At 62.8% G+C, this 24,202-nt stretch overlaps 2 protein-coding genes across 2 annotated transcripts; one reads left to right on the forward strand and one right to left on the reverse strand.

Annotated features, from left to right (window-relative positions):
* Positions 1-1,970: 1,970 nt before the first annotated feature.
* Positions 1,971-10,907, reverse strand: CDHR2 (cadherin related family member 2; the record flags this gene model as incomplete). The annotated part of the gene is made up of 32 exons (XM_079542254.1): positions 1,971-2,090; positions 2,243-2,303; positions 2,385-2,462; positions 2,555-2,665; positions 2,740-2,864; positions 2,969-3,029; positions 3,108-3,185; positions 3,260-3,334; positions 3,413-3,501; positions 3,575-3,677; positions 3,883-4,034; positions 4,116-4,165; positions 4,416-4,487; positions 4,748-5,362; positions 5,445-5,514; positions 5,667-5,903; positions 5,986-6,226; positions 6,311-6,372; positions 6,518-6,685; positions 6,850-7,005; positions 7,093-7,320; positions 7,395-7,501; positions 7,608-7,683; positions 7,757-7,900; positions 7,985-8,107; positions 8,185-8,274; positions 8,649-8,738; positions 8,872-8,925; positions 9,031-9,170; positions 9,251-9,316; positions 9,982-10,057; positions 10,683-10,907. 32 exons carry the CDS (start codon positions 10,905-10,907, stop codon positions 1,971-1,973), a joined length of 4,143 nt encoding a protein of 1,380 aa, XP_079398380.1.
* A 7,138-nt stretch (positions 10,908-18,045) lies between these two features.
* Positions 18,046-22,882, forward strand: RNF44 (ring finger protein 44; the record flags this gene model as incomplete). Its single annotated transcript, XM_079542581.1, is given in 13 exon segments — positions 18,046-18,083; positions 18,085-18,312; positions 18,314-18,429; positions 20,098-20,278; positions 20,576-20,792; positions 21,099-21,266; positions 21,435-21,611; positions 21,789-21,950; positions 22,024-22,148; positions 22,254-22,341; positions 22,425-22,546; positions 22,632-22,731; positions 22,820-22,882. Coding segments are annotated over 13 exon segments (1,785 nt in total).
* Positions 22,883-24,202: the final 1,320 nt, after the last annotated feature.

Genomic DNA, 24,202 nt, shown 5'->3' on the forward strand with positions numbered 1-24,202 from the left:
CCCCCACAGGACGCCGGCGTGCAGGACACAGGGACACAAGTGGACAGCCGTGCATCCCTGGTGTCGGTGGCACTGAGCCCTATGAGCCCCCCGGGTGGAGCTGCTGCCTTCACCTTCCCCAAGAGAGAGCTGGGCTCTGCCCCATGCCTGCAGCCCTCCAAGAAGGACGCGGAGATGCAGGTATCCATGCCTGTGGAGACGCGCTCAGTGGCCACCGGGCCCATGACGCCAGTGGCCAAGTCCCCACAGGCCTCGTACCCCGAGGTGCACGTGAAAGGGGTGGCGGAGGAGGCTCCAGAGCCCATCCGGGAGGTGAGCTGGGACGAGAAGGGGATGACGTGGGAGGTGTATGGGGCCTCCATGGAGGTGGAGGTGCTGGGCATGGCCATCCAGAAGCACCTGGAGAAGCAGATCGAGGAGCATGGGCGGCAGGCGGTGGCCACCCCACAGAGCACCCGCGCCAGCTCCGTCAAAGGGGCTCCCCGCAAAGGCGAGCCCAAGAGGCAGCCCAGTGTCTTTCGGGCTCTGCTGCAAAACGTCCGGCGGCCACGGTGCTGCTCTCGTGCCGGCCCTGCCATGGAGTGAGCTACTGCCCAGCCGTGGGACGGAGGGGACATGGGGAAGTGTCCCTGCCCTGCGTCCCGAGACGCCCGCTGCCGGCGTGCAGCGCTCCAGGCAGGTGGTGATGGAGTGCTGCAGGTGGGGATGGGGCGTCTCATCTGCTGGGGTCCCCCCCAGCCCTGGGACATGAGTTGGATGCCATCTCCCTGTGCGTGGAGTGGGGGCCTGACCGTGGCTTAGAGTTGGGCTCGTGGCAGCAGCAGTGACAACAGCCTCTGGCTGCCCACCACACTCCTGTTCTTGCTACATCGGCATCATGTCCCACTGCTGTGCCCAGCAGAAGGGTTGTGGGGCTGGAGCACGTCTGCTTGGGGCCATCAGCTGCTTGTCCCCATCACTGCAGCTGGAGGCATTTGGGGAGGTTGTCCCCATGGTCCCCAGCCCTCCCTCGCTGCATTCAAAGCACGGGAAATGTCCTTGTCCTGGTGGTGGGGAAGGAGCCGCACCACCTCCCAGCCACGCTGCTGTGAGCAGCATCCAGAGCCCCCAGGCTGTCCCTTTGTGGGTCCCCCAGCCTTGCTCGCTGCTCCCCCTGGGGCCGCGCCAGCTGCAAAGCGCTGCCACTTTTTACCGCTGGGATTTTGCAGGGGTGGGAGGGAGGGGGGGGCTTTTCTTGAACTGTGTTTGCATTTTTGGAGCTTTTTAAGAGACACTTTCAGCCGTCAGCCACCTCCCCCCCAGCAGCCTGCGGGGCTGCAGCTCTTTCAAAACACTGTCCCTATATCCCTGCCTTGCTGGGCAGCACCAAGAGCAAAGTCGATGTGCTGGGGGGTGAGCACCCCTCTGCCAGCAGTACCTCGGTGTCAGTGCCAAACTGTCAGACCCCACATCTCGCCTCCCGCTCCCCCCCCACCAGTCTGACTCAGTGCACAGGAGTGGCCACACGGAGCCCCAGGAACACCTGAGCTGCAGGAGGCTGCAAAAATTGGGGTGCTGGGGATCCCCTGGCCTGCCAGCCCACTCCAGCGCTCTGGCTTCATCCCCAACTTTCTTGTTTTCCTCTTTGTTTTTTTGGGAGTGGGGGGAGGAAGGGGGTGGGAGAACTACATTTGTCAGTTTGGGTGTTGGGTAATAAAACATTACAGAAAGCTCTGTGCAGTGCTGCAAGCAGCTCTTGGTGGGGATGTGTGGGGTGGCACAGAGCCGTGTGGTGACACCGAGTCCCTCCAGCCTGACCTCAATCCACCCCTTTCTTCCAGGAGAGGGGACCCCCTGGGGCCAGCACCGAGGGGCTGGTGGCCATGGGACACTGTCATCACATGAGATGGGTTTATTGCTGGGGTTGAACACGACATTGCTAGAGCAGCTGCCCGAGTCCCGCTCCGGCCCCTCTGTGCTGCACATGCTGCTCATAGGTCGGTGGTCTTGAAGGCAGTGTTGATGTAGGCCACTTTGGAGGGCTCCTCCATGTTCAGGGCAGCCGCCAGCACCTTGTCCTCAGTGGAGTCTGTGGGATGTGGGTTCCCTCTCTGGGAGAGAGCACAGTCATAAGGGTGGGGACAGGGATACCCCATCCATCCCCAGAACAGGGATGGGGAGAAAGGGATGCGAGGGTCCAGCAGTCCTTGCGCCGCAGCAGAATGGGGCTGGGCGGAGGTGAGCAGGATGCCCTGCCTCCTACCTTGGCCTTGAAGTTATCCTCCTTGGGTGAGTCCACCGTGTTTTCATCCAGGGAATTGATGCTGCAGAAAGGGGAGGGTTTAAGAGCTGGTGGCAAGGCACAGGCAAGGCCAATGGCCTTTGGAGCTGCCTGTAGAGCTCACCTGGCCAGCGAGCTGGTTTCTTCATGGAAGCCCAGGTCATGGGATGGGTCCAGCGAGAGATTCAGCATGGGGTTGGCCCTGGCCAAGGGTGGGAGGCAGTGAGTGATGGACCCTGTGGGGTCAGCCATGTGGGAGCAACATGGGGACAGGCACAGGGAGCCCATGCTCACCTCTCAGCATTGTACTTGTTGGTGCCAGGGATGCCCTCTCCCTGCACCACGGCTGGGCTCAGCGTCGTGGCTGTCTTGAGAGCCTTCATCGCACTCAGCTTCCTCTTGTAGCTGCGGGGATGGTGATGGTGAGTGGGGATGTGGGGACAAGGGGTATGTGGGGACACGGGGTGGGTGCATGGTACCTCCTGGTGGTCAGCACCAACGCCAGGATCATGATGAGGATGAAGAGGACTAGGAACGCTGCCAGCCCCGCGATGACGCCGATCATCTCCTTCTCCTTGCTGCTCTCTGTCACCTCACCGGCGCCCTAGCACACAGTGGGGCTGTGGGCAATGTGTAGGCACGAAGACCCCCAAGGAACCACGTGGGGCTGGTGCCTTGTCCCTGCACGCCTTGCCCACCCCCACTCACGATGACGACCAGGCCCAGGTTCATCAGGTTGGCCAGGGCCGTTGGGTTGCTATTGATGAGCCTGCCAAAGGAAGAGAAGCAGGATTGAGTAATGGGGTGGGCAGCAGTGCTGGCACACAGCTCCCTCACCAGTACACACAGGGTCAGCTGGTTGACGTCCAGTGCTGTGCCATTGCTGTAGACGAAGTACGCCTCTATCACCGACTTGGCTTTCACCCTGCGGGGACAGGAGGGGGGGGTGAGCGGGCTGTGGGGCATGGTGCCCTCCCCATGGCCGATGCCATCACTCACGCAGTGTTACGGCTGTCTTCATAGGTCCGGATGGCTGACACGTAGACCCCTGCCTTAGTGGCGCTGGTCAGGGCTCTGCAATGGGGTTATGGGTGAGTGTGTCTATGGGGAGCAGCAGGACCTGCAGCCCCAGCCCCTACCAGGCCCCCATACATTCTGATGCTTTCCAAATTGCTCTGCACTTCATCCACTGTTGTTGTAAATTGGAGGTGAATGCTATAGCTCTGGTCCACTGTGAAGATCTGTGTGGGGACAGCAAAGTGAGAGGGGCTCAGGAGGGCATGGGGCATCCCAAGGGGATGGGGTGACACTCACATTGAGGGTAGTCTGTGTCGCATGCTGCGGTGCTGCACTGTCCCGAGCCTCCACTGTCACCTGGTACTGCCCCTTCAGTGAACTGTCCAGGTTGCTGGCCACCCTAAGGGGATGGGGACATCCCATATGGCTGGGTCTTCCAAGAACCCCATCCTCCCAGCACGCTCAGGCCCCTTTGATGGGGACCAAGGAGCTGGGGATGTCCTCCCTCCATCCCTTGCCTGTGCCCCTGCTGCGCGGCAGAAGAGCTGAGCTGGGCTCAGCCCACACCACGCAACCCCCAGCTCAGCCTGGCCCCATGGCATTACTGAATGCTCCCGGTGTAGTTGTCCTGGTCAGCTGAGGTCACCACCTTGAAGAGGTTATCAAAGGGCCGCTCGACCCCATCTTCCTGCACAAGCACCACGCTGATGATGGAGAAAACGATGGTTCCTCCCAGCCCCGAGTCGGCATCCGTGGCCTGCGGGGACCAAGTATGTCAGCAGCACAGCTGGGCACGGATGGGCGAGCCCAGCACCCAGAAGTGTGCACTGCTCCTCACCTTCACAGTAGCCACTTGCAGGTCCACAGGAGAGATTTCAGGGACAATGACTGTGGGGACAGACAGTACAGTTGGGGTGCTTTGCAGCTAAGTATGCTGCAGACCCCATGCCCTGCATGCCCCATGGCTCAGTAGCACAGGTGCAGCCCTAAGCACTTCATGCTGCTCTTTGTGGGGAGCAGTGGGTTGTCCCAGCTTGGACACTGTGCTGCTCACAGCCCTCTGCTTCCTGGGCAGCTGGGCAGAGCCACACAGCAAAGAGCACATCATGAATGCTGTATCCTAAGCTCTTCTACTCACCAAAGGTCCCGGAGACAGGAAAGAAGATCGGTGCATTGTCGTTAATGTCTGTGATCCAGATCTCCAGGGTTTCTGTCAAAGCCACAAACACAGAGCACTGGTCAGTCCTGCTCTGTGTCCTCTGGGAGCCACATTCCCCCAGAAGGCCCAGATCCCTGCGGCAGAGACCAAAGAACTGGGGACACCTTCCTGCCAACCCAAAGGGACCAAAGAGCTGGGGACAGCCTCCATCTATCCCAAAGAGGCGCTCCTCTGAGGAAGCAGCAGCTCCAGGTCCCATCTTCCTCCCTGCCCTGCTCATGGTGGACACAGGATGCGGGCTCTGCCTGTACCGTTCTTGCTGTAGCGGTCGCCTTTCTCGGTGTAGAGGTCTTCAACCCGCATGGTCAGCTGGACCTCATCACACAGCTCGTAGTCAATGTCCAAGCTGTCGGCCAGCAGCGAGCCATTGGGCAGCAGCACAAACCAGTCCCAGCACACCTCCCCAGCACTGCTGCCACCCTTATAGCAGGCAACCGACAGCTCCTCGAAGACCAGTGAGTGGTTGGTGTCTGGGTCAAAGGCAACCACGGTGAGGACCAGACCCAGCTGCGTGCCGTTCTCGCTCACGCTCACACTCTTCTGCGAGGACGACGGGATGGTGGGCTGCTCATCATTGACATCGAGGACGTTGACCAGCACCGAGACGTTGGCGATGTTCCCTGCATTGTTTGCAGCCGTGTTCTCCGCCAGCACCACCAAGGAGAAGAACTTATCCTGCATGGTGTCATAGTCCACAGTTACGTCAGGGTCGAGGGAGAGCCGCCCGCTGTAGTTGCCCGGCCCCAGGCGGGTCGAGCTGATCAAGAAGTTGCTGGAGCCGGTGTTCCTCTCCAGCTGGAAGGAGATGCGGGAGTTGATCTCCGTCCGGTCAGCGTCTGTGGCCATGACGTTCCCCACGAAGGACCCTGCAGGTGAGGCAGACACTCGGTGTCCGTTTGTCTGACCCCAGGCACTGTTTGTCCCACAGCCTGACCACCCTCCTCATACCGTCAGAGCTTTCAAAGACGGAGAACTCATAGGACTGTTGGAGGAACATGGGCATGTTGTCATTCACATCCTGCAGGAGATGATAGCCCGTGAGTGTCACCATGCTAGAGGTCTGGCATGGAGCAAGGGACAGGAGCACGGACAGCTGCTCCCTGCTCCAACTGTGGCACATGGGGACACAGTGCCACCTCTACATCCGGTCTGACTGTGCCCAGTGCTCACCGCCACGGTGATGGTGACGTTCACCATCGTGCTGAGCTGTGGCACCCCGTGGTCGTACACCTCCACTGTCACCACCAGCTGCCCGTCCTCACTGTCCACAGCCTCGCGGTCCAGCGGCTCAATGCTGTGCATCTCTCCAGTGATCTGGTTGATGGTGAAGTTGTTGCTGTACAGCCCTGGCACAATTTTGAAGCCCAGCTCACTGTTGGGAGTGTCTTCCTCATCATTGTCAATGGCCTGGAAAGAGAACACCAGGGAAAAGGAATGGAGTTGTTTGGAGCCCAGGACAAACCCTGACTCCTCTGCTTGTGGTACCCACGCTGATCTGTGTGCTGACGTTCTGCCCCTCTTCCACATAGATGAAGTAGGAGCCGATGATGATGGGCTCGTTGTCATTCTCATCCAGCACGGTGATCTCCAGCATCGTGGTGCTCGTCATGTTACCCCCGTCCTTGGCTTGCAGGTTGGTGGAGTACATAGAGCGCATCTCCCGGTCCAGGAAAGACCCATTCCTCACCAGCACTGCCCCGCTTGTGGCATTCACCATGAAGATTTGCTGGCTGCAGCACACACAGACCCATCAGTGGGGCTCCGGCCCAGGGCAGGCGGCATCCACAGCCCCCCAGCAGCTGTGCCCCACATACATGTACTCCTGGAGCAGCTGGTAGGTGATTTGGCCACCAGCACCGCTATCTGGGTCATAAGCCTAGAAAAAAGTAGGAAACACCTGGAAAATATGCTTCAGTGATGAATGTGAGGCTCTGGGTGTGGGCACTGAGCACCCCAAAAGGTGGCCCCATGGGTCACACTGTGTGACTGCCCTGGGGACATGAGCTGTGCCCTGCCCTGACCGTGATGTTGGTGGCAACGACGGTGCCATCGGGGCTGTTCTCCATCACGCTCAGGCTGTAGGCGCTCTGTGGGAACTCGGGGAAGTGGTCATTGGTGTCGATGAGGTCGATGGTCACAGTGGCTGTGGAGCAGCAGTCTGTGGGGTTCCCTGTGTCATTAGCAATGAGCTGTGGGGTGAAGTGACAGTGTCTCACATAGATCCCCAAGTAGAGAGAGCTGTTATATCTGGCCCAGCTCTTCTAAACCAAATTGTTGTGACAAAGTCATGCTCTGCTCTTGTCCTTGCAAGCGAAGGGTTGTGTCCTCAGACATGCGGGGAGGAGGGACCCACCTGCACCACCATGACGTGGGTTATCTCATAATCCACAGCTGATGGGTCCTGCACGAGGATCTGCACCTCCCCCGTGCCCACGATTCTCGTAGGGGAGACAGTGAAGGCGCTGGCACTCGCACCCTGCAGGTAGAGCTCAAAAGTGCCATTGATGCCCTGTTGGGAAGATGGACATGAGATGGACATGGGGTGAGGGTGGTGGAGCAGTGGGACAGCAGCACAGCTCCAGGGATGGGCTCCCACCTTGTCTGGGTCGTGCGCGACGATGTTGAGGTTGGACACGGGCATGTTGGAGGGGGAGTGCTCAACGATGCTCCCCGTGAAGTTGCTTTGGGTGTAGATGAAGTCACAGGTGGAGAGGAGGCACTGGTAGAAGTGAGGCTTGTTGTCATTAACATCAGTCACCAACACTGTCACCACAGTGCTGGCCTGGGCCACATTGCCATAGATATCCAGGTTGCTCTCACGCGCCTGTGTGGGCAGAGGAGTGGGTGAGGCCATGCAGAGTGAGGAGAAGAACAGGGGTCTCATGCTGTTCCACTCACCGTGACCTCCAGCAGCACCTCCTCGTTCAGCAGCTGCTCACGGTCCAGCAGCTGGCTGACAGTGATGGTGCCCGTCGTGTCGTTGATGGCGAAGGGGACGCTGGCATCTAGGGGACAGCAGGGACCAGGTTTAGTCATGGGCAGGGCTGCTGGCTGCTGGAGCTCAGACACAATCCCCCGGGTGCCCACCCTGCTCTGTGCCCCCTCACTCACTGGTGAAGCTGTAGTAGATCTTATCGTTCACCCCTGTGTCTCTGTCCATGGCGGTGACGGTCAGCACTGTGGTGCCCTGTGGGGACACAGCCATCAGGGCACAGCCTGGGGACACCTCCAGCCCCAGGGCAGCGGGTTGGAGTGCTCACCACTGGGCAGCCCTCGGGCACGGAGCCGGAGTAGGGCTCATTGAGGAACCGTGGGTTCAAGTTGGGCACATCGATGACGGTGATGGACAGGTAGGTGGTGCTGCTCTGGATGACCGTCTCGTTGCGCAGCAGCCCTCCACCGTCCTGGGGCACAGCACCTGTTAGTCCCACATCGCCCTTCCCCGCCACTCCAAACCCAGTGCCCCCACCTGGGCAAGACGTCCCCACCTGGGCAAGGATCTTCAGCTGTAAGAAGGTGTTAATGGTGTAGTCCAGTGAGCTGTTCAGCACCACGCTCCCATTGAACAGGATGTAGAAGAGCCAGCGGTTCTTCGCGGCGTCTGGGATCACCTGGGCAGGGGACATTGCCACACGTCACCAGACCTGGCCCATGGGGAGCCCCCACCACACAGAGCTGCAGTACTTACCTCCTGGATGCTGTAGCTGACTCTGGCAGCAGTTCCAGTGTCAGAGTCATTGGCAAACACAGTGTAGATGATGCTGCCCACTGTCGTGTTCTGAGCACACAGAGAAGCAGTGGTGGCATTGCAGGGTTAGGGTGCTGACCCTGGCCCCTCCCAGCCCATCCAGTGCTCAGATGGGCACTCTACTAAGGGTCTCAATCCCACTCCCTGTCTGTACTCTGAGCCAGCCTTGCCCTGGGCTGATCAGCTCCATGGGCACTCCCTGTGAGGGCAGAGTCCTAGCGAACACCAGCCCCACTGGCACTGATGTGTCTGCCAGGAATACCATTACCACACACCGTTACCACATGCCCAGGCACAGCGTCACTGCATTCTGTCACCACACATTATTGCTGCCTGTTGTCACCAGGCACACCCATGCTCTGGGAACCACCCATCCACGGGGCTGCCAGGTGCCAGGAAGGTACCTCAAGGACAGAAGTTTCATAGGGCAGGTTCTGGAAGACTGGTGCGTTGTCATTACGGTCCTCCACGATGATGGTTAGGCGCTTGCTGACCTATGGGGAGACTTTGGATGAGGGACGAGGAGCCAACCAGCATTGCCCCCTGGGCAGAGCTCCACTGAGCATCACAGTCAGCCCCACTGAGACCCCGCCGAGACCCCACTGCAATCCCCGTTCCCACACTCACCGCCGTGTTGATCCCGTCAGACACTGTGACGACGATGCTGAGCTTGGCCTGGGTCTGGGAAGATAAAGCAGAGCTCAGTCAGGACACGCACAGCTCAGCCTAGGTCTGATGGCTCTGCCATCCATCCCCATGGTCCCATCAGTCAGTCCCTGCCCTCACCTCGCGGTCCAGCAGGTTCTTCAGTGTCACCACACCTGTCTGTGCATCAACGTTAAAGTAGAAGGAATCTGTGCCAGAGATGCTGTAGGTGATCGGGTCCCCATCTGGGTCATAGGCTATGAGGGTGAAAGCAGTCTCGCCTGGAGACAAGGGAACAAGGGCAGAGTCAGCCCCAGGCTCTCTCCCCAGCCCCACCAGCCTCCCCACAGCCTTTCCTCACCTATATACAGGTCCTCAGCCACGTACACGATGGTCATGTCGAAGATGGGAACTGTGTTGCCTGAAGCTGCAGGCAGAGCATAAGCTGAGTGCAGGGAATCTCCCCTTTCTTACTCCACATCTCCCACTCCTCACCCTCCCCTGGGGTGCCATCCCCACCACCCAGCCCACAGTGCCACTTTTGGGGGTCATGGGTGCCCCCAGAGAAATGGGATGGAGCTGAAAGTGTCTCTGATGCTTCCCGGCAACCCAAGACTGCACTGAGCAAAGTCCTCACCTGCTGCCAGGAGGAAAGGGAGCAGCAGCAGCGAATGCCATGCCATCCTGCATGGAGCCTATGGAACACAAAAGAGAAACTGGGGCATGTCCCGAGCCCCCACACTGTGCCCACTGAGAGAGTCTGGGATGGGACTGTGCTGCCCAGGGGAATAGGTCCGATGGGGACACAGTGGGGAGACAGGGTTGGTCTCTAGATTCTGGTGACTTCAGGAGTATCTGGGGAACCCAAGACCTGCTCCTGAGCACGACTGGAGGCTGCATCACTCCAGATCACCCCAAGTCCCACATAGACCCCAGCCCCATAGTGAGCTGTGACACCCCACAGCATCTCCCTCTCTTGTATCACAGCCAATGGGCAGCCTGCCAGCTCACCCTCTTCAACAGACATTCCCTCACCCCAAGCCCAGACCGCGGTACCCAAGGGGGGACTGGGGCTGTGCTGGGATCCCTTACCTGCAGCCACCTCGCCGGGATGCTGCCAGCAGTTATGCCGCACTTGCACCTTGGCAGCACCGCAGAACTTTGACTCCTGAAGTAAATAGGTTCGTCAATGATTAACTGCAATTAATGGGTGAGAAATTGTTTTCCCCATTCTTCTCCCTGTTTCTCACCACCCAGCTCCGGCCCAGCCCAGTGTCTGCTCCCCAGCTCCAGCCCCCCATGCTGGGGACCATCCCCATGGCTCAGCCACCCCAAACCACACCCTGAGGACTCTGCCTGTGGGGCTGCAGGGGGATCCCAAGCCCAGGGGACTGGGGAGGGTCTGCCTGGCATCCCCTAGGCTGGGAGCAGTGAGGTCTCACCAGGACGCAGGTGGGCACCGACCCAGTGGAGCTGCCGCTGGGGCCCTGTGCATCCCCTGCTGTGAGGTTTCCTCCCTGGGGGGGCCAGAGGGCTCAGCTCTGCCTCCCTGACCTACTTCGGCCTGCTGGGGACAAGGGTGGATTGTGTGGCTCCGCTCATGCGGAAGAGGCTGGGCTGTGAGTGTGGGGGTGCACAGACACAGCCTGTCCTGGCTCTGCAGGACCTCTGGCCTGGCCCTCTTCACCCCTATGCACATCCCACTGCAAAACCACCTGGACTGTCCCGGGACACCCCTAAACCTTCCAAGAGTTGGCCTGGGGCGTCCCCAGTGCCTCTGTCCCCATCCCTACCCAGACCCACATCCTATCCCCAACTCCATATCCGTCCCCTTCCCTGAAACCGTCACCATCTCCATCCTTGACTCCACCCCCGTTCCCGTTTCCATTTCCATCCCTCTCCCCATCTCTTTCCCCGTTCCCGTCCCCATCGCCATTCCCATCTCCATCCCTACCCACATTCCCATCCCCGCCTCTCTCCCGTCCTCGTTCCTCGCCGTGCGCCTCCGCTCGGAGCATTACGGCGCGCGCTCCCCGCATAGCGTTTGTTCCGCGCCGCTTTTAGGCGCAATACGGCGGCGGGGCCGGAGCGGACGCGCCCACATCGGCGCGGCGCAGGGGGCGGCGCGGGGCGGCCGGTTCCATCGGGGCGGGAGCGCGGGGGCGCCACGAGGCGGGGCCGAGGCCGGAGCGCGAGCGGCACCGGGACGGACACCGAGCCCGGCGGGCCCGGCCGCCGCGCCATGCGAGCGGGCTGAGCCCGGAGCGCGGCCGGGGCAGGCACCGATCGGCCCGCGAGCGGCGGGGGGCGGCGCCTCCGGTAGGTTGCGGGGCGCGGTGCCGGGCCCGGACCCGGCGGGGGGCGGCGGAGCGGGGCAGGGCCGCGGCGGCGCGCCGGGGCCGGGGGGTGCGGCCCCGGTACCGGGAGGGCGTTGCGGCCGGGCCGGGCCCGGCGGGACGGAAGCGGGGCCGCCCTCGGGGCTCCTCGCTGCGCTCGGCCGTTCCGGGCTTCGTGCTCGGGGAGCGCCCCGTCCGCGCCGCCCGGCGCCGTGCGGAGCGGCGGAACCGCTGAGGAAGTTGTGAGTGGGGACGGGGTCCGGAGTGCGGCCCTGCGCGTGGGGCGGTGCTGGCGGCCGTGCCGCGGCGTGGGACGCGCTGCGCCGCGGGGCCCGGCAGCCCCGTCCCGCCGCCCCGCGGGCGGCCTAAGCGGGCCGGGGACCGTGCGGGGTGCCCGTGGCCCTGAGCGGCATTGCCGCGTTCCGGCAGCGCCCCGTCCCGCTGCGCGCCGACCGCGAGCCGTGCGCGGCCCTGCTCCCCGTGCCGACGCCTGGAGCTGCCTCGGCTCCGGCCCGGGGCTCCACAGCCCCGAAGTGCGCGGCTCCCATGTCCCGGTGCTGTGCGTGGGCTGAGGCCGGAGCCCCGGGGAGCGGCGGTAGCAGCAGCAGCAGCAGCAGGAGGAGGAGCGGCCGCGGCGGCTGTGGAGGGGAGCGGGCTGCTGCCTGATGTCACTGCGGTGCATGGTGGGTAATTATGCACGTTGCAATGAAAATAATAAGGCCGGCTCCAGAGCGGCGTCTAAAAATACTGCTAATGCGGAGTGCCTGCCGGGTGCCTTTGTTTGTCACCTTTGGGTGTTTGCTTTGAAGGTGGCCGGGCAGCGGGAGCCCGGCTCTGCTCCGCCGACCTCAGGTGATGGTGAGCTGCAGCCTGGCTTGTCCCTGTGCTCGGATAAACGGATTCCTGCAGCCCGTGGGGACAGCGGGACGGCATCCTTTGCCCCGGTGTGTGGGGTGAGAGGCGGGTGCTGTCTGTGCGGCTCCCGCTGAGGTCCCTCCATCTGCTGCTGGCCGCCAGCAGCTCCCTGCTGTGCCCACGGGAGCGGCTCGTGGGGCGGTGGAGCCATCTGGAGCCCTGGCTGCTCTGGCCGTGGCACGGTGATGGGGGGGGAGGGTGGGCAGGAAGGGCAGGAAATGGTGAGCTGAGTGCTCAGCTCCCAGTGCTCGGCTTCTTCCGCTTCTTGCAGGAGAGGTGAGAGCAGCTGCTGCTTCTGTCTGGCTGCGGGAGCTGGGCCTTGTCTTACTTGGCCGTGTTGGGAGAGGAGTGGTGCTGTCCACAAGGTTGCCTTGCCTTTGGAGCTGGGGCCGTGTTTGTGGGGCCCCTGCTGGTTGTCCCCTTGCTGGAGGGAGCACCGCCACGTGCCCCATCTGGCTCCTGGAAGTGCTGTTCCCACTGGCAGTGCGGCACACAACCCCTACCTGATGTGCTGCGCGGCTCCTGCTCAGCAAGTGCAGAACAAAGAGCTGAGAGAGGAGACTTTGCAAATCCCCATTGATTTGCACAGTGGAAGCTGCTCGCTGCGTGTTTGTGTCTGCCTGCCTGGGACCGGGGCTCTGTGAGGGGAATTGATCAAGCTGTAAAACCCAGAGCCAGCTAATGAAATAGGGACTATAGATTTTTATTTTAAATGGAATAGAGTTTAGGAGAGATTTAATTATCCCTGTTTTATGGACCTGTTAGAAGAATGAAGTAACAGCCAGCAGGTAGGACCTCGCCTTTGGCTCATGGCATTACGTCCAGGTGTGCGCTGTAGGTGAAGTCCTGCTTCAGAGGCTTGGTGTGAAACAAAGGCACGGGAAGCAGAGCAGGATGGGGTGAGGTCCTGCTGATCCCATCAGGTATCCCCACTTCCATGTGTGTATCCATGGAGCAGGAGCACACTGACATCGTGAGTGGCAGTGTCACAGGGTGGGCTCCTAGCTCAAACAAGGGCTCTCCCTGCCCCGGGCATGGCACAGGCTCATCCTCGGGCATCAGAAGGTCCCAGAGGCACACGTTCACTGTTCCCTGGGTGTCCCCGCCAGGCCATGGGCACTGAGCTCTTGCTGAAGCCTGCGTACCTGCGCAGAGCGTGTGGGGTTTGTAAATGAGCGCTGCAGAGCGCTGGGATTTGCTGGGCTTAGATGTGTGTCCGACACAAGCGGTAATGCTGTCACTACAGCCACTCCTACGTGTGCATCCACTTTGCAGTCACGTGAGCCTGGCCGCGGGGCACGGCTGGGCAGCCAGCGCTGGCTGTCGGCAGCAAAGCGCGGAGCTTTTTGATGCTGTTGGGTTTTCATCTCTGAAGCAGGTTGCTGGCACATGGCGTCTTCCCGCCGTCCCTTGGCTCCCTGCTCAGGGCCAGCTGTAGAAATGTGGTTTGTCACCTGCATTGTGCTAGAGGAAGGGTTGGCCGGTGGATTTGCTCAACCAGATGTCCTAGAGTGGGGTGCTTTAGGAGGGCTCCCTGCTTGGCTGTGTGCAAGGCAGGAGTGAGGGGAGCACTGCCCACAGCATGCATCTCAGGGAGCCTTATTTTCCAATGATGACCAGCGGCAGAGACAAAGCCCTGGGCTTCCCTTGGCTACCCCAAGAAGCAGTGTGCAGGTTCTAGCTTGATCACAGAGAGCAGAGGGCCTGGCTTTGCTGTATGTGATGAGCTGCCTGCTCTGGGCTGAGCCTGCCTCGAGGTGACCGCAGGCTCCAGCACCTTGTGCTGTGTCTCCAGGAAGGGGCTTGGCTCCTGTCCTTCCTCTCCTGGCCAGGCAGGCGCAGAGCCTGCTTCCCTCCAGCAGCTTGCCTTTTCCCTGCTGTGCCGGTGCGGCTCCCCGGCTGCGTTTGCTTTTTGATCCAAGTGCCTTAGTTGCTTTTCTCTGTGTGCCTGCGCTTTGGGCGAGTGGTGAACAATAAAAATCTGCCGGCGAGAGCTGTAGCAGAGGTCAGCCAGCTCCAGTGCCCCAGGCTGCTCTGTTGTCACTGCACAGTCGTGCTTTGTGCACAGGGGCTGTCAGCTTGGAAATCATGGTGTTTTTTTTCCCTTTTAAAACTATCCCCAGGCACTGGCGCAGGGTTTTCTGCGAGTGATGTACTGGGGAGGTATGGCAGCAAACTTCCTTTGTGCTTAAGGCAGTGGTCAGTGCCTGTTTCAGGGCATCTTGAAAGCAGACCCCTGGCTAATTATAAATCAAGGACAAAAGAGGGCAAATAGTGGCTGCAAATTGTGAATTTGTCTGAGCTCCTTTCTGAAAATGATTGTTGCAGGTTGTCAGTGTCCCTGCAGGCTTCCTAAAATGCAAACAAAGCATCCAACCCAACTTCCTGACCGTCACCCACGCTTTCAAGAGGCGCTTCGTTTTGCTGAATTGCTTGCTGCCATCCGTTGGCTCCTGGCTCTGCCTGTGTCCTTTTTGCCAGGTGCTGCTGGCAGCAGCAGAAGGGCAGTGTGAGCGATCCGGCCTGTGCTCAGCAGGTGAAGCAGTGGGGAGGTGTCTGGAGGCGCTGCCCCTTGGCGCAGTGTACGCAGTGTGCAGGCTGGGCTGGGTGGGATGCTTGCAGAGGGTGGTGGGTGAGGGATGCAGGCTGTACCCCTGCTCCCTTGGGTAGCTGTGGCCTGGAGGAGGTGGGGTCTCTGCTTTAAGGCAGAGCTGTATGGAGTGCAAACGTGAAGGGCAAAGCAGTGAGGAGGCCTGAAGCATTGTGTCCTGTAGAAGGAAGGAGTGGCGGGGCTTGAGGACTGCCCAGGTGGCGGGGTAGGGATGATTGTGGAAGTGCTGGCTGTCATCCCCCCGCCCATGTACAGCTGAGCTGTGGGACTGCCTGTGGCAGGATGAAAGGAGATGGAGGTGAGCACGGTTCACGGTGCTTGTGGCCATGGGAGGGGGCCACCACAGGCTGCTGAACGCCTTCTGACAGCTGCTCAGGCTGGAGCACCCCACGGGTTGAGTCAGGGTGCTTCCCCTCGCTGGATGCTGCTGAGCTACAGAGGTACCTGAGCTGCTGCACCACAGCCTTCTGGTCACGCTGCTTAGGTCGTGCAGCTGTTTCTAGGGCAAATGAAGAAAGGTGGAGATATGTCTGCAGATTCCTGTCCTGAGGAAATGAAGGCTTGCGCAAGCTTACTGTTTATTTGTGAGTCTTCTCTCTGCTTTGAACTTGCTGGCTGGTTTCAGTTAAGATCAGCAGTGCAGCAGCTATCTCAAAGGTCTGGAGAGGAAGAGACTGCTAGTTCTCCCTCTGCACTGCAGCTCAGCCTTGCTATTAGACATCAGAGAATCCACGTGGGAGAGAGATCGACAGGAAACTGGGTGTTATCAGTTCCGCTGCCTGTGCAGCTCCTCACTCCTCATGTCAGCGTCTCCACGCGTGTGGCTGGAGGCGTTTGATGGGAGTGCTGGCAGCCCGGGGGTGTGAGTGGGTGGTGTGCGATCGCTGCGAAGGCGTCCTTGCCTCCCCTGCCAGCAAACTCAGCTCCACCAAGGTGTGCAAAGCGGGGAGGGAGCTCCTCTCCTCAGCGGGAAAGCACCTCACCATGCAGCACCTGCTGATGTTGGGGCGTCCCACGTCACCTGGTCTCTGTTGGGTTTTGGATAGGGTGGGGGTTCTCCTGTTGTCTCCCCCTGAAGGCTGGGAACTCCTTAGTGCTTGGTACCGGTTTCTTCTTGCTTGTTTTGCAGATGGTGGGGAGGATCTCTCCTGGACTTGGTGGAGAGGCTGGGGAGAGTATGTCTGGAAGCTGATGGCATGCTGAGTGTTCAGGAGAGGCTGGGGGAGAGCCTGCCTCCACTGGGAGTCTTCCCCACATCGCTTCAATCGCCCCAGCTAATCCTGTGACAGACCTGACCTATATATGGGGCCGGGGAGGTGGCACGTCTGTAGCAGCAGATGGTGTCGCAAAGAGCTTGGGCTCAAGCAGGCTCCTGTTGTGCTGACCTCTGGCTCTTGTGAGGAAGAGGGTGGGCTGTGGCGATTCCGAATTCATCCTGTGCAGTTCTTTGTGACAAGAGCTGGGCATGTGCAGCCTTCACAGGTAGAGAGCTTCTCTGGAGGTTTCACTCTGCTCAGTGGCTGGAGCCACTGGTGTCCCTGGTGAAGGGCAGATGAATGGACTTAGGAGCCTTTGTCCTGGCCCAGAAGCACTGGCTAATGCCTGTCACTTGGGCTCCTTGTTGTGCTCCTCCAGGCTTAAGCCCACATCAGGATGCAATCACACTGGTGGTCAGCAGTGGCCTTTTACATGGTGGCACATACCCAGAGCAGCATGATGTAGTGGTGTTTGTGTATACTGCTGTGTCCCCAAGGCAGAACAGGGCAGGTATGAGCCGAGCCACCTGTACGTGCCCTGTCCTCACAGGGGCTGCTGGGCAGGCGCACAGTGTGCCTCAGGAACCACCTGGCCTGGCCAGGCACAGGGCGTGAGCATTGCTCGCCAGAGAGCCACGTTCCATCACCTGCTTCTCCCACCGTTGTCCTGAGGACATCGATAGCTGCTGGCCGCCGGGGATCTGGTGCAGCTGGAACGTGCTGGCAGGGAGCGTGTGTACAGATATCTGTCATCTGGGCCTCTGTGTGCTGTTTAAGCTGTTCTTAGGGTCAGGCTGTGTCCTGGCCACCGTGTAAAGGTGCATTGCTATCTCTGCCAGGAAACAGTGGTGAGCTCAAAGTGCACGGTGCCATCTCCCTCTTTGTCCCTGGCTCCTGAAGCCAATAGTGGACGTTGAGGGTGATCGTCAGCCCTTCGGCTGTCCCCTCCTGGGGTGTCTGTCTGAACAGAGTCTGACCCCTGTCACAGCTGTGCTCTCTGGCCCCCGCCAAGGCATGGGAGCAGCTGTTGGGGCAGAAGGAGTTTGCTCTATGCCCTGGGGAAGCCTTGAGGCTGTATGTGCTGGTGTGTGCCAGGATTTGGGTGAGGAGGTGAGAGTAGGCAAAACGGCCTTGAGATGGGCCCGGAGGGATCCGGGGGCAGGACAGAACCGAGCACTGCCGCTCGGTGTGATGATGAGCTTACCGGATTGTTAAACCGTCGCCATGGCTCTGAGGTTTTCTTTAAAAGGGGTGACGTTACAAATTAATTATCTCCCTTTTGGTTGTTAGCACTTTAAAGCCCAGCTGTCAGGGGAGGGCTGTTTTACAGGCATGACATCAGGGCTGTCAGCTGGCTGGCTCTCATACCTGGGAGTTTCTCGGCGTGCCGTAAAGCAGCAGCCCGGCACGGACGCAGCGCCTGCTGTCAGCTCGGGCCGCGCTGCCCGCGGGCTCCGCCTCGTGCTCGGTGCCGGGGCGCGGCCCATGGGCTGGCCGGGAGCCCCCGGCTGGGCGCTCGGTGTCGCTCAGGGGTTCTCCCACGAGTTCTGTGCTGATTTAACTCGGCACAGAGAGCAGAGGCCGTCTTGAAGCAGTAGGCTTTGCCGGGGTCCCCAGACAAACCGGGCACAGATGCCGTGGGAGCCGCGCGTGCCCGGCAGGCGGTGGGCGCGGGGCATCAGGAGAGGCCCTGAGCGGGACGCGGACACGTGTCGGTTCTCGGGGCCGGCGGCGGAGCTTCCGCGCCCACCGCCTCGTTTCTCCCTGCGTATCGACGCACCTCGCGGCGGGAGCGCGGGGGGCGGCCGATCTGCCGTCCGCACGGCCCGCCCGGAGCGGCGGAGGGGCCGGAGGCCTGGAAGAGGCCTCAGGTAAGAGGGGGTGCCGGGGCCCGGAGTGCCGCGGGGAGGGCCGCGCTGCCGGGGCCCCCGCTCCGTGCGGACCGTTGCTATGACAGCGCTCCTCCCGCGCGGCGGGGGGATGGAAGGGGGGGGGGGGGGCGATGCCCCGCGTGGCGGCCCAGCCCCGCGCCTCCAAGATGGCGGCGGAGCGTGACACGCCTGGTCACGTGGGTCGCGCGCGCGCCGCGCCGCCCGCTCGCTCCCCCTCTCCCCTCCCGCCAGGCGCGCGCGCCCCCGGGGCCTCCGAGTGTTGTGCCTCGGCCCGGTGCGTGCCGCCGCGCCTTAAAGGGGCCGCACCCCGTACCCGCACCCCGGCGGCGGCAGCCACGGCCCGCCCGCCCCGAGCCGCGGTTAACAAAGAGGCACCGGAAACGGCGGCGGCGGCAGGGAGGGGGCCGGCCGGCCGGGAGGGAGTGGGGGGGGGGGGCAGGCCCGGGCCCGGCGTCGGCGAACAAAGAGCGGCGGGAGGAGGCGGGGGCGCCGCAGCGGCTCCCGGAGCGCGGCCCCGGCCGGCAGTGCAGGTAGGTCCGGAGGGCGGGGGAGCGGCTCCGGGAGCGGGGCGGGGGTGGACGCCGCCCCCCCCGAAGACCTCCCCGTCTCCGGCGGGGGCACCTGCCCCGGGGCGGCGCGGCGGGGCCCGGGGCCGCCTTTGTTATTGCTTTTGTTTGGCGCCGAGCACATGGCCCCGGAGCGGCCGCTCTTAAAGCCACAGCTGCGTTGAGCCCCGGCGCACTCCGGGGGCCGTGCCCGGCTCGGAGGGTCCGTGCGTGGGGGCTGCTGCCCCCGGGGTCGTCGGGGCGCGGCGCGGAGGGCGGCACTTCGGGCGGCGGCGGGGCCGAGCCGTGACCCTGCGCTCGCGCTGGGCCGGAGCCGGTGGGGGGCGTGGGGCCGTGCGGGCGGCGGTCCTCGGGCGGCCCCGGCAGATGGCACCGAGCGCCGCTAACTTTGTTCCCGTGCCCGGTGGCCGCCGAGCCTCGGCCGCGAGTGCCCGCCCCCACCGCGTCCCGGCCGTTGCCGCGGCCTCTGGGCGCTGACCCCGGGGGTCGCGCGGGGCCCGAGCACCGCGGGTGTGCGTGGGGTGAAACGGGAGGCGGTAAGCGGGGACGCGGGGGGGAGCCCGGAGCGGCGCGGTGAGCACAGACCGCGCACAGCTCTGGACCCCGCAGCGGTCGGACCCCAGCGGGAGCGCGGGCTGCTCTGAGGGCTCCTGCTGTGGCAGCTTTGTTTTTGCCCAAAAGAGAGAGATTTGCCCTCGGATTCAGAACCAGCATCCCAGGTTGGGGTGAGGGTAGGAGGAGATGCTCGGCACAGTGTCAGGCCATCCCCTCGGTGTGACATGGCCATTTGTCCTTCTGGCGACGCCCCCAGCCTCCTGCAGTGCTGCTGCCCGGCTCAGGGCGCTCTGTGCTCAGCCTGTGCCTGTATGGCCAGCGCATGGAGCGGCAGGAGGAAGGGCTGAAGCAGGCGCTGTGCCGGGAGATGGCCTCCAGCTGGATTTGGGGGGACAGCTTTGAGGCCAGAGCTGCTTGGGTTGGAACTTGTGCCACCTTGTACTGCAGGGACACGGGAGGACGTCGAGCCAGGCAATGAGCAGCCCCAGGTGTGGAGCGGTGGCACTTCGCTGCATGGCAGTGACATGGGGACACCCATGGGTGCAGGGCAGTGGAGCAGTTGCCCTATTGGCAGCTTGCAGAGGGTGCAGAGCAGACACACAGGAGCCCTGCAGGAAAGAACACCCCCAGAACAGCACTGAACCCTGCTTGGCTGAGGACATGCTGGGAGCACCTGGTCCTATTAGCAGCCTAGGACAGTGCTGCAGTCACCAGCTTGCTTTTCTCTCTGCCAAAAACACGTGCTTCTGTCTCTCTTAGTGTCTGTGTCTTGCATGGGGGGGTCACACAGCAGAGGGATGGTGCCTGGGTACCCGATGGGGGCCAGGCTCTGCTGTCTCCAGCCCCAGGAGCGGTGGTGGGCCTGGGACTGGGTGCCTGGGCAGCAGGCTGGGCAGTGCTGGGGTCACACTGCAGAGCACATCTTGGGGTAAGGCTGCTGCCCGGAGCCAGCTCCACACCTCTACCTCCCCCCTATCCCATATCCCATATCAGGGAGGATTTGGGGCTCCTGTTCATGCTCCAACCCCGTGCAATCCTGGGGGCTTAAGAGACCATGACCTGCTGTTGTTCTCACAGGATCCAAGGTGCTGGTGTCTTGCCCTGCCTGGAGCCTGAGGTCCTGCGTGCTCATCCGCCTCCCGACGTCACCAATGCGACCATGGGAACTGGCAGTGAATAGGCGGCCTCCCTCTGCCCCTTTTAACCAACGTCGTTTCTCAGGGGGACCCTGCAGCAGCCCTGACCACCTCCGGCGAAGGTATGGGGCAGCACGGAGTCCCAGTGGCCATCGTGGCTGTGTTGGGACACACTGTGGGTTACAGCCTGCTGGGGCAGCCACCAGCACCTGGTGGGTTGGGGGAGCTCAGGGTGGGGAGCATGGCCAGGGGGAACATGTGGGGTCCTGTGCTGAGGACACAGGGTGGCACACACAGGGCAAGTGGAGCTCGACGTTGGCAGCCAGATGAGGAGCCCAGCTCTGAGCATTGCATCGCTGGGCGCTGACCCTGCCTGGGGGTCACTCCTGCTCTGTTTCTCTCCTGCGGTGGCTCCGCAGCCCCCCTGCCAGGCGTCAGTGGGGACGACGCGACCGACCTCTGGCAACCCTGCTGGGCCAGGATGAGACCCAGCTGCACCCTGCCTTCCCCCAGCAGCCGCACATCCCTGTAGATGAGCCCCGCGCCTACGCTCTCCCCAGCACACCGCCACGAATGCTGCACCCGGCCGCTCACCCACCCCACCAGAACCCATTCATGGTGGATCTTCATGACCAGGTAGGTGCTGCAGGAGCAGCTCTGGTGCTGAGAGTGATTCTGCACTCATACCGTGTTGTCCAGAGCCAGCTCTAGGACAGGGACCTGTGATATGTCATGTGGTCCCCTGTGGTGGTGGTGGGGTGAGAGCCCATGTCACCCTGACCGCTGGTTGCAAAGCGAGGTCCAAAACTCACGTTGAGCCCTGCATTATGCTGGCCGTGTCCCAGTGCTGAGTGCTTTCTGCCCTGCTGCTGCCCCTCCAGGATGGGGACAGCCCAGCTGGGACTGTGTCCTCTGCCCACATCCTCTGTGCCTTGTCCCCAGGTGCACCAGGGACCTGTCCCTCTCTCCTACACGGTCACAACCGTTACGACGCAAGGCTTCCCCATCCATACCAGCCAGCACATCCCTGGGTGCAGCACCCAGCAGCTCCCAGCATGCTCAGTGATGTTCAGTGGACAGCACTACCCGCTCTGCTGCCTCCCACCCCCGGTGAGTCACGGTGGGGACAGAGAAGGGGACACCTGGCGGTGACCATGGGTTGCCTGAAGGCTGCGTGGGTGCCACCCCAGAGCACAGGGGCTGTGGGTGTGGGAACTGTTTGATGCTCTGGGGCAGACAGAAGTGCCCCTGACCCACATTTCTCTCCAAACCCCGCAGTTGATCCAGGCATGCGCCATGCAACAGCTCCCAGTCTCCTACCAGACGTTCCCTCCAATCATCTCCAGCGACCATTACATCCTGCACCCGCCCCCGCCGCCAGTGCCCCCCCACCAACCGCCCCACATGGCTCCCTTGGGGCAGTTTGTGCCTCTCCAAGCCCAGCACCCACGAATGGTGAGTCGGGGTAGGGGTGGGGAGGTGTTGGTGCTGCAGGGCCAGGCACGGGGCTCTGGAACAAGGAGTATGATCTCTGTGCAGCCCCCCAGGTGGGATGCACGGGGTGCAATGCCGTGCTAAAGCCAGTGGATGAAATCTGAGACACCCTTTTCAGCCTAACAGTTTCCCCTACAGCCTCTGCAGAGGATAGACAATGATGTGGACCTGCGAGGGGAGCAGCACCCCATCGCCGGCTTCACGTACCCCCCGTCCCACCATGCTCCCACGCTCTCCCCCTCCGTGCCGCTGCATTACCTCCCCCACGACCCGCTGCACCAAGAGCTGCCATTCGGCGTGGTAAGTCCCCATCTCGATGCTGGGGGATGCAGGAGCTGCAGGCACGGCCCTGAGCCCTCGTCTCTCCCCACAGCCATACCCCCACATGATGCCCCGGCGGCTGAACACCCAGCGGTACCGGCTGCAGCAGGCGCTGCCCCCCCCGCCGCCCCCTCCACCGCCCCCTCCGTACTACCCGAGCTTCCTGCCCTATTTCCTGTAAGTACTGGGGGGGTGGCAGGGATGTGGGAGGCGTGGGGTGTCACGGTGCTTCTGTCCCCACCGAGGCACCCACGCTGAGGGCCCCATCCTCCCCCCATGCAGCTCTATGCTTCCCGTGTCGCCGACGGCCGTGGGGCCCACGATCAGCCTGGACCTGGACGTGGATGACGTGGAGATGGAGAACTACGAGGTGCGTGGCTCCGCTGCCCTGTGGGGTGACCTTGGCGTTCCGGGGTGCCTCCACCGGGGCTGAGCCGTCCGCATCTCCCGCAGGCGTTACTGAACCTGGCCGAGCGGCTGGGGGAGGCCAAGCCACGGGGACTCACCAAAGCAGACATCGAGCACCTCCCGTCCTACCGCTTCAACCCTGAGAGCCACCAGTCGGAGCAGACCCTGTGAGCGAGCTGCGGGGGCTGGGGGCGGGGCTGTCGGGGGAGGGTCGGGGCTGGGGCCGGGCTGACGGCCGTCCGTCCTCCCCAGGTGCGTTGTGTGCTTCAGCGACTTCGAGGCCCGGCAGCTGCTCCGCGTCCTGCCCTGCAACCACGAGTTCCACGCTAAGTGTGTCGACAAATGGTTAAAGGTGAGCGGATAGGGCTGCGGATGCCGCCAACCCCGGTGGGCTTCGGGACCCCCCGTTCACCGCCCCTCTTCTCTCCTTGTCCCCCCAGGCGAACCGCACGTGCCCCATCTGCCGGGCGGATGCATCGGAGGTGCAGCGGGAGGCGGACTGAGGCGGGCGGGCGCCGTGCCGCACAATTGGTTACAGGATGAGGACGTCGGGCCAGGGGCGGGGGCCGCTGCCCGCTGCCAGGCCCGGCCGTGCGCTTACCCCCCTCCCCAGAGCCTCTCCTCGGATGCGGTGAGCGCTGAGCAGCCCGGGCTGCGGCCAGCCCTCCTCCTCCGCCGTGGCTCGGAGCGCTGCGGGGCCGAATGGTGTTTGCTGGTGGCGGCCGCCCGTGTCCTCCGCACTGCAAAGACGCTGTCGTCGCTCCATCACTTTCCAGGTCTTTGTACTCCGCTAGGGATTATTATTTCCCCCCCCGCCCCCCGTTTCTCTTTTGTTTTGTTTTTAGGGTAGGTTTTTTTTTTTTTTTTTTTTTTTTTTTTTTCCCCTTCCGTTTCCTTTTCCGTCGCGTTTCTTTGGTCCTGTGGCCGCTCTTCCCCTCGGCGGTGGGAGGAGAGCGGAGGGCGCACCGTAGCCGGGTGCCGACGGGCCCGGGGCCGACGTGGGGCCGCTCCCCACCGCTCCGTGTCCTTCCCAGGCGGGAGGACGGCCCCGGCCCCGAGCCCCGCTCACTCCGAGGCGGTCGGGCCCGGCGGGGAGCTCAGCGTGGAGGCCCGGTTCGCCCCCCCGGGCTCCCGAGCGCCTCATCCTGCGGGCCGGGCGGCGCGGCGCGGCGCGGCGCGGGGTTTTGCCGCGACCTCGCGGTGGTTTCTGCCGCTCGGCGCCGCCCCGGCGATGCGCCGGCCGTCCCGGCGGAGCGGCCCGAGTCATTTTTGCATGATTAATTAGCGAGGAGGGGGGGGGCGGGAAGGAGGGTCGCTCCCTCCCCGCGTTGCCGACGCCTGGGAGGCTCCGCGCGCGGCCGCCAGCCCTATGTAAATGTTCACAAATATGCATGCATGTCTGACCAGCTTGGAACGTGGTCTTGGCTACGTCTAGCCGGCTGTGGGGTGAGGGGGGGTGGGGAGAGGGGTTTTTGTGCTCAGCTGATACTGCCATGCACTGTACTGCACATGTCCGCAACGCCACTGCAGGACCGTGAGGCTTTCAGGGCCGTCCCCGCGGCGGCGTGTGCAAGGGGCCGCTCCCCGCGGGGCGGGGCGGGGCCGGGCGGCGGGGCTGGGCCCCGGCGGCGAAGGGTCGGCGGCCGCGGCGAGGCGCGAGGAGCGGGCCGCGCCCGGCGGGTGCGGGCGGCTTTCGGGCTTTCCCTCGCATCCCGCGCCATAGGCGCGAAGCGGAGCGCCGATCTCCGGTTGGCCGGGGAGCGCCCGCCGCCGATCGGCGGGAAGCCGCGCGCCCCGCTCTCCACCGATCGGCGAGCGAGCGC

Source organism: Tetrao urogallus, assembly GCF_951394365.1.
Source record: "Tetrao urogallus genome assembly, chromosome: 14".
NCBI classification, from domain to species: Eukaryota; Metazoa; Chordata; class Aves; order Galliformes; family Phasianidae; genus Tetrao; species Tetrao urogallus.